This window comes from Theropithecus gelada, chromosome 7a, assembly GCF_003255815.1.
Source record: "Theropithecus gelada isolate Dixy chromosome 7a, Tgel_1.0, whole genome shotgun sequence".
NCBI lineage: Eukaryota > Metazoa > Chordata > Mammalia > Primates > Cercopithecidae > Theropithecus > Theropithecus gelada.
This window is the reverse complement of record NC_037674.1, coordinates 31,126,806-31,140,963: the sequence shown is the minus strand read 5'-3', so window position 1 is coordinate 31,140,963 and position 14,158 is coordinate 31,126,806. Positions and strand designations below refer to the sequence as shown.

Here is a 14,158-nt window from a genome sequence, read left to right as displayed (position 1 = left end):
TGCATTTCAGAGTAAGTTATAGATAACAGTAAACATCCCACTAAATACTTCAATAGGTTGTACAAGTTATGTGTCTTTGGAATCAGTATTTGCATTACGATCTTTTATGATGAATATTGCGTGTGTGTGTGTGTGTGTGTATATATATATATATATTTTTTTTTTTTTTTTTTTTTTAGACAGAGTCTCGCTGTGTTGCCAAGCTGGAGTGCAGTGGCGTGATCTCGGCTCACTGCAACCTCCGCTTCCCAGGTTCAAGCAATTCTCTGCCTCAGCCTCCCGAGTAGCTGGGACTATGGGTGCGCGCCACCTCGCCCAGCTAATTTTTGTATTTTTAGTAGAGACGGGGTTTCGTGTTCGCCAGGATGGTCTCCATCTTTTGACCCCATGATCCACCCGCCTTGGCCTCCCAAAGTGCTGGGATTACAGGCGTGAGCCACTGCGCCCGACCATATGGTGTATATTTTTTAAATGGCAGTCGAAAGGCAAAGCATTATGGTTAGGCTCCTAGAAAAAAACAGAAGCCCAAGGATTAAACCCCTGACTGTAGCCATGTTGTTTCCTGTGCTGCTGAATAGCCTCACACAATATGTGTACACATGAATTCTAGGACATCTTCCTTAGTACCAAGTTCATTTTTTATTTTCTTATTACATATTAACAGCACAAACAGTGTGCTTCTTTATAAATCGTAAGATTGCACAGTTATTTGAGTTGGTTCATGGAGCCTCTATATTTATTTAGAGATTTTTCTTTAACTCGGGCTGGGTATAAACAATGGCCTCCTCATAGCTACTTAAACATTTCACACACAGTGCCGGACACAGGGGTGCGCAACTGTAATCCCAGCACTTTGGGAGGCTGAGGCATGTGGAACTTGAGGTCAAGAGTTTGAGACCAGCCTGGCCAACATGGTGATAGCCTGTCTCTACAAAAAATACAAAAATTAGCCAGGTGTCGTGGTGCATGCCTGTAGTCCCGGCTACTCAGGAGGCTGAAGTAGGACAATCACTTGAGCCAAGGAGGTCGAGGCTGCAGTGAGCCACAATCACCCCACTGCACTCCAACCTGAGGGACAGAGCAAGACCCTGTCTCAAAAAAAAAAAAAATTAAATTAAAAAATAAAAATAAAACATTATAGTCACGTAGGCATATGAGGAATGTGCTAAGTGCTCCTGGATATCCAAAGCCAAAAGTTAGGTTTTATCTGAAAACTTCTGTATTCATTCCTTTAACTGGATGATACAATCTGTACCTCCACTGCTTCCACATAAACATAGATTCTGAACTTTTAAGTAGGCACCACTTGATTGATTGATTGACTGGTGCATTTTTACTCTTGCCCTTACCTGTCATCCATCTCTTTTTGTAATACACACACATACACACATACATTTTTGTTTATGTGTGTAAGTAAAGGATGTCCATCTGACCTCTCATCTTTTACCCAATTACTCAGCCCCTCTACATATTGTTTTTTTGCAATTTCAGGTGTGTTATATGTACAAATTTTAAATACGTAATTTTTCCCATCTAGGATAGTGAATATTACAATTCCCTAAGATGGATTCTTGAAAATGACCCAACAGAATTGGACCTCAGGTTTATCATAGATGAAGAACTTTTCGGACAGGTTTGTTAATTTTGATCAGTTAAAATGGCACATAAATTGTGAAACAAATGTATAGATGTTAATATGTACACTGAATACATTCCTAGGCTCTGTTTTTACATTTATTTTCCAGTAACAAAAACTGTCTCTCAGCAAGAATTTGTGCTTTCTTTAACATTTGACTCATTCCATATTTATTTTAGTAAAACTAATATTTTAAGTTTTCTTAGCTTTTAACTTGTGACTGGACTTAATTTAAAACACCAGGTTTCTTGTATAACTACAATATGTATACTTTTTAAATTTTTCTCAGTAAAATAACATATATCAAGTTATTGTGTTTAATTTTAGACACACCAACATGAGCTGAAAAATGGTGGATCAGAAATAGTTGTCACCAATAAGAACAAAAAGGAATATATTTAGTAAGTATTTTGTTAATAATTATTTTATGGGACATAATTTTGTACTTTACTCCAAAAAGACTCCGCTTACCATCTTTTTCTGTCCCCTTGGCCAGAATCTCAGTGTTCTTTTTCTCTATCACAATGCAGTAGCGAGCACTCATATTCAGCCTTTGCATTGGGCTCAGCTAGCCTTTAGTTTTTGTTTCTAACTAGAATTATTGTGACTCAGAATTTTGTCTTGGTTCACGTGAAAATGAAATGTTGTTTCTTTTTAGTCTTGTAATACAATGGCGATTTGTAAACCGAATCCAGAAGCAAATGGCTGCTTTTAAAGAGGTATTCGTTTTCTTTTATTTGCTCTTCCGTAATTTCATAGTATAACCCATAAGTTTCTTTTTTTTAATTATTATACTGTAAGTTCCAGGGTACATGTGCACAATGTGCAGGTTTGTTACATGTGTATACATGTGCCATGTTGGTGTGCTGCACCCATAAGTTTCAAATATTGGGCCTCATCATATCTGAGAAAAATAAGTGTATGGCTTGTTTTGTGAAATCATTCTAAATTATATTTTTATATTAACTAAATATTTCATTCAGTCATTCAAGAAGTCTAGACAATAAACATTGACAGGTCCCCTTTCCCCCAAGCCTTTTCCCTATTTCATTCCCTTCACCTTAGGACAGCAAAAGAACAAGAGTGCTTTAGGCATAGTATAACATATTGTCTGTTTTTCTAAATAGGATCACCTTAGACATTTTGTTTTGTGACTTACTTTCTACTTTTTTTTTTTTGAGACAGAGTCTCACTCTGTCACCCAGATTGAAATGCAGCGGCCTGATCTCGGCTCACTGCAACCTGTACCTCCCAGCTTCAAGCAATTCTCCTGCCTCAGCCTCCCGAGTAGCTGGGATTACAGGTGCCCGCCACCACGCCCAGCTAATTTTTGAATTTTTAGTACACACAGGGTTTCACCATGTTGGTCAAACTGATCTCGAACTCCGGACCTCAAGTGATCCACCCGCCTTGGCCTCCCAAAGTGCTGGGATTATAGGCATAAGCCACCGCACTCGGCCTACTTTCTTCTTTTATCAGATATTTATTGGGGATATTTACATGTGAAAACATATAGCTGCCTTTCTTTGTGGCTATATTTTATTCAGAATATAAATTAGTAAGTTACTTAAAATTTCCCCAATTGGTAGACAGATTGTCAGAGCACTCATTTCTTAAGATAATTTACAATCTTCTGTTAAATAAGTATCTGGCTGGGCGTGGTGGTTTATGCCTATAATCCCAACACTTGAGGAGGATGAGGCGGGAGGACTGCTTGAGCCCAGAGTTTGAGACCAGCATGGACAATATAGGGAGACCTTATCTCTATAAAAAATTAAAAATTAGGCTGGGCACAGTGGCTCATGCCTGTAATCCCAGCACTTTGGGAGGCCGAGGCTGGTGGATTGCCTGAGGTCAGGAGTTTGAGACCAGTCTGGCCAACATGGTGAAACCCCATCTCTACTAAAAATACAAAGAAATTAGTCGGACGTGGTGGCGTGCACCTGCAGTCCCAGCTACTCGGGAGGCTGAGGCAGGGGAATTGCTTGAACCCGAGAGGCAGAGGTTGCACTGAGCTGAGATCATGCCACTGCACTCCAGCCTGGGCAATGGAGCGAGACTTCATCTAAAAAAAAAAAAATGAGCTTGGTGTCATGGCATGTGCGTATGGTCACAGCTACTTGGGAGGCTAAGGCTAGAGAATCACTTGAGCCTTGGAAGTCGAGGCTGCAGTGAGCTATGAGCTATGATGGCACCACTGCACTCCAGTCTAGGCTACAGAGTGAAACCTTGTCTCTAAAGTGTGTGTGTGTGTGTGTATCACATACTTTTTCATAAATTCCGTATTGAGTACTATGTGTATGGTGCTGTACCAGGCCAAAAGACATAACTCCTGCTCTTAAGGGATGTATGATGTAAAGAGAGAAATGAACAGAGGCAAGCATAAAGTGCTAGGTGAGCAGAGAAGAGTGCAAACCAGGAAGGGGCAAAGGAAGGGACAAAGAAGGACTAGAGGGATTGGCCAACCATGGAGAAGAGGGAAATGCAGTTCTAGGCAGCAGGAGCAGCGTATGTGAAGTCTGGCAGTAAGGTAGGCTGTACCCACAGGCAGTTGAGTATGCTGGGTGAGAGAATGCAAGAGGGAAACAGTCAGCCTGCAGAGCTAACAGACCAGCTTATACAGGGCCTGTGTGTGAAGCGGTAGAGTTTGGAGTTTTCTCTGAATTTCAGTGAGGGGGAAGGAAGGTAGCATTAAAGGCTATTAACCAGTAAGACACCAAGATTCAATTTATGTTTTAGATCATTCTGGAAGTGCCATGTAGAGCAAGTTAGAGGAGAGCAAGACTAGCAGCAGAGACTTCCCAGCAGAGCTGGGAAAGGGCTACATAATCTTGGTGAGAAATGGTAAGGAATTAAGGGAATGGTGAGGGAGTTGAGACAGGAGTGGGAAGGGAATGAAGATAGTGGTGGTGGTCAGAGCTTCATGTGCATTTGAATGGCATTCAGAAAGGGAGACTTCAAGGATAGAGATGTATGGATTTGGGGCTCATTTGCCTACGTGTAGTGAAGCTGCGAACTCAATACGATGGAAAATGTGAAAGGGCAGTGAAAGTGGATGGCCTGACATGTGGAGAGTGAACTGGGAACACCAGCATCTTAACTGTTATTTTGAATGGATGGTTTATGAATGGACAGGTTAGGGCATGGGAGAAAAAAGAAAAGAAAAACAAAAAACAGGAGACTGTAAAGGAAATAAGGAAAATAACAAAGGCAGACAGAAAGATATCAAGAGCAGAGAGAGTTTCAATAGCAAAGATGGTTTTAATCATATCATACTGCAAAGAAGTCAAATATGATAAGGAATTGAATGTGTTTATTAGATATAGCTGCAAAGCCGTCTTTGACTTTTTCCAGAACAATTTCAAGGAAGCTGTAGTGTAGAAGTCCGATTGCAGTGGGTTGAGTGTTAGATGGGAGGTAAGTGAATGGATATGCTAAGTGCATAACACTGTCAAGAACTTGCCTGTGAAGGGAAAAAGAGGGTCATTAGTTTTGTTTTTGTTTTTTTGTTTGTTTGTTTGTTTGCTTTAAAGGTAGATATGACTTGAGCACATTTAAATGCATACAGAGTGAGCCAATAAAGAGAAAGAGATCTAGTGAGATGACCTCCCTGAGGAGCAGGTGAAGCACAGGTGCAGGCCTAGCCTGAAAGAAGAGGTGGCCCTTCTGTCTTCCACCACGGCGGGAAGGAGGCCATGATGGGTGTTGGTGATGGTTGGGACACAGGGATGCAGAAGCTTGAGGGAGTTCCGTCATGCATAATTGCCTCTGTTTTCCCTCAAATAGAACTTACACTTACCTACGGTAAAGAAGGGGTGATGTGGAGGCTTGAGAAGGATGGCAAATTTGTTTTTTGTTGTTGTTCTTGTTGTTTTGAGACAGGATCTCACTTTGTCGCCGAGGCTGGAATACCTCAGCCTCCCCAGTAGCTGGGACTACAGGTTTACACCACCATGCCTAGCTAATTTTTGTATTTTTTTGTGGAGACGGTGTTTCACCATGTTTCCCAGGCTAGTCTCAAATTCCTTGAGTCAAGCAGTCCGCCCACCTCAGCCTCCCAAAGTGCTAGGATTACAGGCATGAGCCACCGCACCTGGCCACAGGAAGTTTTAAAAATAGCCACTTTGAGGAATAAATGAGAGAACAGACTGTGCACATGTACATTTTCTGGCCAATATTGAGATCTCAGTGAAGAGCCCGTGATTGTGTAGCGGTAGAAACTTGTGTGTCTGTGGGATTCCTCCAGTGGCACCCGGAAGCTGAAGCATAGGGAAGGCCATTGCCCTGCCCATCAGGTTTTTAAATACATCTTTTTTCTAGGGATTCTTTGAACTAATACCACAGGATCTCATCAAAATTTTTGATGAAAATGAACTAGAGGTAAGACATAATATTTTACGTTGAAACAAATTTTGAACCCATTATTTTCCTTGTTTATAATTTGACATTTCTTACGTAGCTTCTTATGTGTGGACTGGGAGATGTCGATGTGAATGACTGGAGGGAACATACAAAGTATAAAAATGGCTACAGTGCAAATCATCAGGTTATACAGTGGTTTTGGAAGGTAATTTGAAACTTCTATTTTCGTAAATTACTTTTTGATAGATTGAATCATATTTAAGTCAACTCTTGATTAACTATACTGGTGGATTACATTTAACTGACACAGAAAAATATACAGACTAGCAAAAATGATCTTTGATTTTGTACCGTATACATGCACCTTCTGGGTCTATAACTATTACTAGGTAAGTAAAATGTTCAGAAGGTAGTAAGTGGAATGACAGGCTGAGACAGGCACTTAGTTTTCTACTAAAGTAGGGACTCTGAAAGAACTTGTAATAACCTACAGGGTATTCCTAGGGACTCCTGAGTGGCTCTTTTAAAATGTCTCATAGAGAAATGTGTATGCCATTCAATAATATTAATATAATGTGTTTTTTGAGATGGAGTCTCGCTCTGTCTCCCAGGCTGGAGTGCAATGGTGCTATCTCAGCTCACTGCCACCTCCGCCTCCCATGTTCAAGCAATTCTCTTGCCTCAGCTTCCCGAGTAGCTGGGATTACAAGCATGCACCACCATGCCTGGTTAATTTTTTTGTATTTTTAGTAGAGACGGGTTTCACCATATTGGCCAGGCTGGTCTCAAACTCCTGACCTCAAGTGATCCGCCCACCTCAGCCTCCCAAAGTGCTGGGATTATAGGCATGAGCCACTGCGCCCAGCATATAAGTTTTAAAAGTCATGAGTCATATCTCAAGAGAAATTTTGTTACTTCATTAGGTTATAATCCCATTCTAAAAAGTTGCCATGTAGCCTTACAAATAAAGTTTTCAAGAACTTTATAACCCACCCATAAATAAAAATTTAACTAAAAGAAACATCCACATCTAGTAAGGGATTGTTAATATTCTAGCTAAATTCTGATAGCTTATGTTTCAGGATAATTTGTTTACCTTTTTCCCAGTGCTGTTCCCTAAATGATGTTTTTATCTTATTCAGGCTGTTTTAATGATGGATTCAGAAAAAAGAATAAGATTACTTCAGTTTGTCACTGGCACATCTCGGGTGCCTATGAATGGATTTGCTGAACTATATGGTAAGGATTTTCCATAGATCATTAAAAAAAATGGAGTGATGCCTATTGTCTTTTTCATGGCTGATGAATCCTCACGCTTCCATCATTTACTAACATTTAGCTTAATTTTAAAAAGAATTAAGATTTTGAAAGTGATATCATTAGAGACACTGGAGTAGGCTAAAATATATTTACACCTTCGAATCAGATAATAAAGGGGAAAACTGGAAACATCAAATGACTTGAGTCACTTTCCCTTCTTTAACTTCAGATTCTATGCCCCGTGTGCGTCAGTTACAGAAAAAGCATTACCTTGGCTGGGAGGGGTGGCTCACACCTGTAATCCCAGCACTTTGGGAGGCTGAGGCAGGCAGATTACTTGAGGTCAGGAGTTCAAGACGAGCCTGGCCAACACAGTGAAACCCCGTCTCTACCCAGAAATACAAATATTAGCTGAGCTTGGTGGTGTGCGCCTGTAGTCCCAGCTACTCGGGAGGCTGAGGCAGGAGAATTGCTTGAACCCGGGAGGCGGAGGTTGCAGTGAGCCGAGATTGCACCACTGTAGTTCAGCCTGGGTAACAGACTGAGACCCTGTCTCAAAAAAAAAGAAAAAGCATTACTTCTCATGTGATAGTTCAGGATAGCATTTGAAGTTTCACAGAATGTCACTAAGTGTATTCAAGTTGAATACCTTTAGGGAAATGCTGGACTAAACAAAGTTAAATGGATTTCTTCAGGACTTGTGTAGAACCTTTACTGTTAGAAGAAAACAAAAGCATTGTTTCCCAAACTTATTTGATCATGAAATCTTTTTTTTTTTTTTTTTGCCTTTCAAGATAGGGGTAGAGAATCTCATTAGGCTACTATTTTTCATTTCCTGGGGGGAGCACCGGGACTGGGGAGAAGAGTGCCCATATTTCTTGATTTTTAGAATAGTTAATGCAGTTTTCAGTAAAGTAAGATTCTGTGTATTCTATCAAATTATTTTTCAGTTGATGTACAAAACTGGAGGTGTGTTTTGTTTAAAAGTGCCGTTTCTGATGTAGATTGCAGCAACTTTTCTCACATTGATTCATATTCTGTTTATTGGAATGATATTTACTTGCTTTTAAGGATACCAAGAATCCAAGAATAAATCTTTTAGAAAGGATGTAGCTGAAGTGGGAGCCCTACTCAGAACAACGAGTAAGATTAGGATTGTCCTGGGGATTAGAAGTCGGGACTGCTGCCTAGGAAATCGCTAAGCTGAATTTGTTGTGCAAATAGAAGCTGACCATCTGATGGGATAGCTAAACCCTTTCTTCATGGCAAATCTGGTCAGCTTGCCAAGCCTCATTAATGTGTGTTTGCAGAACTGATCAAGCAGCTGCTACTTCTCTACCTAGAGTAACCACTCAAAAGTGGTTAGCTTTGTCACTGACCAATTCAGTCATTCTTTGCCTAATTGGACTTCATAGCCTCTTTCTTTTTCGTGGTTTCACCTGATTCCCCTTCCTCTCTCTTCTCTGCCTTAACCAGTTGGTAGTGAAAAATAAAGGCAGGGCAAACAAATGCCCCTTTCCATCTCTGGCCTCTCTTCCCTCTTTTATGTAACCCAGCCCTATAACCATCCACTGATTTCATGCACTGTTTGAAATTTGGGGCAGATATGCCACACATAGAGCCAGAGTTGTTTGTGTTAGAATATAAAGTCAAATTCTTATGTATTTATAGAAATAAGTTGTTTCAAAATGTTAAAATTACAATATTAGATAGCCAATAAAAAGTATGTTAAGTTGGCTAGGTGCAGTAGCTCATGCCTGTAATCCCAACATTTTGGGAGGCTGAAGCAGGCAGATCACCTGAGGTCAGGCGTTCAAGACCAGCCTGGCCAACATGGTGAAACCCCGTGTCTACTAAAAATACAAAAATTAGCTGGGTGTGGTGGCACGCACCTGGAATCCCAGCTACTTGGGAGGCTGAGGCACAAGAATCATTTGCACCTAGGAGGCGGAGGTTGCAGTGAGCCGAGATCACGCCATTGTACTTCAGCCTGGGTGACAAGAGTGAATGGCTTGTGGCCAGGAGTTCAAGACCAGCCTGGGCAACATAGTGAGACCCCCATCTCTACAAAGTGAATTTTTTTAAAAGTTAGCCAGGCATGGTGGTGCACACCTGTAGTCCTGGCTACTCAGGAGGCTAAAGCAAGAGGATCACTTGAGCGCAGGAGCTTGAGGCTATAGTGAGCTTGAATCATACCCTTGCACTCCAGCCTGGGTGACAGAGGGATACCCCATCTCTAAAATATAAATAAGTAAATAAACCAGATTAGTTCCCTGTGTGTGTAGGTTCTACACTAGAAAAAGTTTTGATATGCCTGAAGATCCCTGTAGAGAGTAAATGAAACCAAATAAATTCTTCCTTATAGGTTCAAACGGACCACAGTCATTTACAGTCGAACAGTGGGGTACTCCTGAAAAGCTGCCAAGAGCTCATACCTGGTAAGCAGTTGTTTGGACCTTGATAGAACGAAGCCTCAGAGAGTGAGGTTCCTCTGACTGTTAGTCTAGCTACAGCAGGGCTAGTCTCCTCTGTGTTATGTCGGTGGCCGGTATGGATTAGGGGTAAGGAGGAGTTGGTGACACTAACCCAACGAACATGTGTTTTGTTACCAAGTCAGCCCGGGCTTGAAGTCCAGGTAGCTGAAGATCAGAGAGATCCATCTAAACTGAGTGCTGAATGATGGGCTATCCCAAGAGGGGCTAGAACATTCCATTTTGGAGGTTGAAATGAAAGAGGAACTCAGACATTTGGAAGATGTGGTGGGGGCAGGACTCCACAAGGAGTCATGCAGAGTATCCATGTCCAGAACCCAGTCCTACATCTTACTTCTACCCCTGGTGAAAAGACGTATTTTGGTGGTGGTGGCACATCCTCATCATGAATAGCAGCGTTGCTCTGTTTGACGCTATTTCAATGTCTTTCAGTGGTACCTGCTTTTTCAGTGTCTTTCATAACCAGTTCCTCTCTCTTCTTCCAGTTTTAATCGCCTGGACCTGCCACCTTATGAATCATTTGAAGAATTATGGGATAAACTTCAGATGGCAATTGAAAACACACAGGGCTTTGATGGAGTTGATTAGATCACAAATAACAATCTATAGTGTTTTCACTGCCATAGTTTTATAACCAAAATCTTGACTTAAAATTTTCCAGGGAACTACTAAAACGTGGCCACTGATTCTTCCCAGGTCTTGAAGAAAATCATATAAAAAGCATTTGAAGAAATAGTATGACAACTTATTTTCAATCACTTTTAAATAATGTGTTGCATTTACACAGTTGTTTCATTCTGTCCTTAGAGTTAGGTGCCTGCCTAAAGCCAGGTACCACCACGCCTGGCTTTAAAGTTCACGCAATAGGATATAAGTCCTGTATGACTTAAATAGTGAATTTTGTCCTTAACATTTACCTCTTGTATAGTATCTGCCAGGCAGTTTTTTCTTAAACTACTGAGATGATAACTGTGAAATATTTGTGATAAGTGTCATGTGTGAAAAGTTTGATGCATTTTGAGATGGAAAACTGAAATTTGAAAAAAGAAATACTTTACTATTGAGTAAACTACAATATATTTAGTGCTACTCGCAGCTATTTATTATTTTGTAGACCTGCCTTACGCACCTTACTGCCTAGATTTTTGGAAAAAAACCTTGGAAAGTGTGTTACCTATATTTCCAGCCAACTCACAGAAAAACTGTTTACTTCTTCACTTTCAAAGTATTTGGCTTTTGTTAATATGCAGTTTTTACTAAACAGGTGGTTCATAAGACATGTGAAGCAAATCCATATTTGCAATGGGTAAAAAGTATTAAAGCCTTTTTCTCTTGCCTGCATATCCTCTTGACCATTGGCATAGTCATCACTTTTTCATTTTAGTGTAGTTAGAAGAATTCCTTCTTCAAACATTAAAGATCCACAGAGCAGTATTTCTAAGTATGCCTTGAAGAACTAAATGAAGTGGATAGCACTTGCCTTTACTAGACATTCTTTACACTTGTACAATTATGTAGTAAATGTATGTTTACAGGGTTTATTATGTTTACAGATTAAGCTAATTTCTGTAGTCGCATTTTTATATTTTTAGTATCACTCTAGTAAAAAAAAAACCAAATGATTTGTTTAAAGTAACCAAAGAGTTGTTATAATGCATAATTTGTATTAAATGTATTACTATTTCTTATGCCTTTTAAAAATACTGTTTACTTTGAAGACAATGTTTTTATTACAAATCCAGAACTCTCTAGGCAAAATGCTACAGTTCGCATCTTCCTTTAACCAAACTCAAGTACGTAAAGACCATGTACATGTGTTCATCAAATATTTATTGAATGCTGCGTGCATAGCGCTGTGCTGTGCTCTGGGGTAAGAGTTGCCAGCTTCAGAGAAGCCGAGTCCTGATCCTAAAGGAATTTGCAAATGTGTCGATGAATTTGTAAAACAATCAAAAGTAGGGGTAAGCAGAATAAGGCAAAAGGGAAAGTGTTCTAGGTTCCAGCACACCTGCAAAGATAAAGTATGCCAAGACTGTATTTATATTTCATACTTACATTGTTTCATCCTTACATTGGAATGATTATATAGAAAATGCTCTTAAAAAGATTAAACCCATTTCTCAGTATGGTATCTTGGTGATTTAGGAATAATTGTAAATATATGTTGTGAATCTTCTTAAATATATATATACACCCTGTGAGAACTGTAAAAAGTACCTTGGTTCTTGGTTTAAGTTTGTTGGGGTATAACATGATGAGTACTCATTAGCACCTGATAGAAATCTGAAATACGACAGTAGCAAAACCACTTTCTGCTTTCCAAACACCGCATCATCAGCATGGTTTAGGGGAAGCAATTCACAGATTAACGTACCCTGCGTTTTGTCTTCACCACTGACAACCAGCAGTCAAGGATGAGCGCCAGGTATAGTCCTGGTTTGATCTCTCACCAGCCATGTGAACTGAAGCAGCTTACTTAACCTCTCTGGATTCATATTTCTTCGTGTGTCAAATGAGAATAATCATGCCCACCCTCAATGTCATGCCAGAATGTCATAAGTTCCAGACAGATGAGAAAGCAAAAAGTACTTTGTAAAGTGTTACACAATCAGAAGGTGCTTTGTGCTGACCGTCAGATTGTGTCAAGTCAGGTGTGCAAATTGACCACACTCCCAAAGAATCATTTAAAAGTAAAGTGACTTCTAAGAGACAAGGAAGTAGGAGCATATCTGATATTAAATATATAAATAAATATAGATACACATGTGTATATCTGTATATGGATCTTACCATCATAATTCATTTTCTTCGTATCAGCAAAGTAATAGTAATGTGGGCCAATGCATTTTGGAAATGTCCTCATTATGTAGAATGGAATGTGAAAATTATTTTTGTTTAAAAAGGATTTTGCTGCAATTATTTAAATATTATGTTTGTGAAGTATCTAAGCATGAGAAAATACAAAGCTTTCTTTTTATCTGGCTGATACTCATTTGGATGATTCTGTGACTCATAGAACACGGTGTTAATGAGACCAGACTCACTGCCACCAGTCCCCAGCTGCAGACCTTCATCCCCTTCGTCTCCCACTGGGGGGCTCATGGTCCGGAAGGAATGTGTATCAAGCAACACAGGCCCTTATCCCATATAGAAAAGTGTCTCAAATGCATTCTACTGCTGGACAGTCAGTAGGATCATTTTCATAAAGCAAGGACATCATGTGTTTCTAGAAATTATAAGCATATAACTTTAACCTACAATCTCTAATTAAAAAATTGTAACATAAAATTGTATTACAAATACATTTCATCAGAACTCAAATTTAAATGGTGTTTGTGTTAGGTTTTTATTTATAATACTGAAGTTATTCCATATAAGTATCAAGTTAAACAATTCATTTTGATTACAAACTGTTTGACTTTTTAAAATCTTCTGATATGGTAAATATATGTATCAAGATTGATGTATCGAAATTTATTGCACACTTTAAAGTATAAAATCACTTTTTAAAATCTTGAATCCACAAATAAAGTTTATTCTGATTAAAAAAATAAAAATAAAAACACAGCTGTGGTTCATTATAAAATAGGAGTGTTTCCAAGTCAGTATGCTGGGTGATGTCTTCTGGTCTAGTTCCTTACAGCAACATGTTAAATTCTCAATGCAATCCTAAACTTACTACCTGATGAACCAACATGATTATAAACTCTCAACCACAGATAATCAATTTCCACTTTACAAAAAAGTCATATTGCATAAGTCTGGTTGTTAATGAAATATCCAGAAGATAAAATTAACAGTTAAAAATGGACTGGATTTCAGGCACCTTGCTGCTCATCAGAGAAGCCAGTCTTGTAGCCAACCACTATTTATAACATTTCTATGAGAAAAAGAGTTCCGAGTGTTAATTCAGAATGAAGTGTCTTTTCCTCCTTCCTCTCAGGCATGAGAATTAGTTTCCCAGTTAGAAGGGAGTCCACTCCCACCCACTCAAGCCAGCCTGGGAAGGTGCTGTTCCAGCCCCACGTTTCTGCCACAATCCAGACCATAGCTTTTAATTCGGGGGGCTCAGGCCATGGCCCTCTGCTTCCACCCTTCGTGTTCTAGCCAGCTTGGACAGCAGCTAACCCACACCATGCCCCACTTGTACAAGAAGTCCTTGTTTTGCTGTCCATCACGGCAGATATTTATTTTATAAATGATATTAAACTGAGATATTAGAATGTCAGGACCTCACTATGAAGAGTCTTAGTAGATTTTTGTGTATTTTCCTTGTAAGTTAAAGCCTATCACTACACTAGCCTCCTGCTTCTGTTCCACTCATCTCTTCCCCTGCAATGCATCCTACACAGTACCTCCATCACAACCAGTGTTTCCTTTTTAGCACACAGATTTGATCAGGTTACTG

The 14,158-nt window shown here is 39.7% G+C and overlaps 1 protein-coding gene across 6 annotated transcripts in view; it reads left to right on the top strand.

Moving 5' to 3' along the window:
- NEDD4 (neural precursor cell expressed, developmentally down-regulated 4, E3 ubiquitin protein ligase) overlaps window positions 1–13,294 on the top strand; it is a 168,644-nt gene extending 155,350 nt beyond the window's left edge. For all 6 annotated transcript variants that reach the window (XM_025390430.1, XM_025390431.1, XM_025390429.1 and 3 more), the window contains 8 exons: window positions 1,538–1,633; window positions 1,964–2,037; window positions 2,295–2,355; window positions 5,957–6,016; window positions 6,096–6,203; window positions 7,141–7,237; window positions 9,624–9,696; window positions 10,236–13,294. In XM_025390430.1, coding sequence (XP_025246215.1) covers window positions 1,538–1,633; window positions 1,964–2,037; window positions 2,295–2,355; window positions 5,957–6,016; window positions 6,096–6,203; window positions 7,141–7,237; window positions 9,624–9,696; window positions 10,236–10,338 — 672 coding nt within the window. In that variant the 3' untranslated portion in view covers window positions 10,339–13,294. The remainder of the gene's footprint in view (window positions 1–1,537; window positions 1,634–1,963; window positions 2,038–2,294; window positions 2,356–5,956; window positions 6,017–6,095; window positions 6,204–7,140; window positions 7,238–9,623; window positions 9,697–10,235) is intronic.
- The last annotated feature ends 864 nt before the right edge of the window (window positions 13,295–14,158 follow it).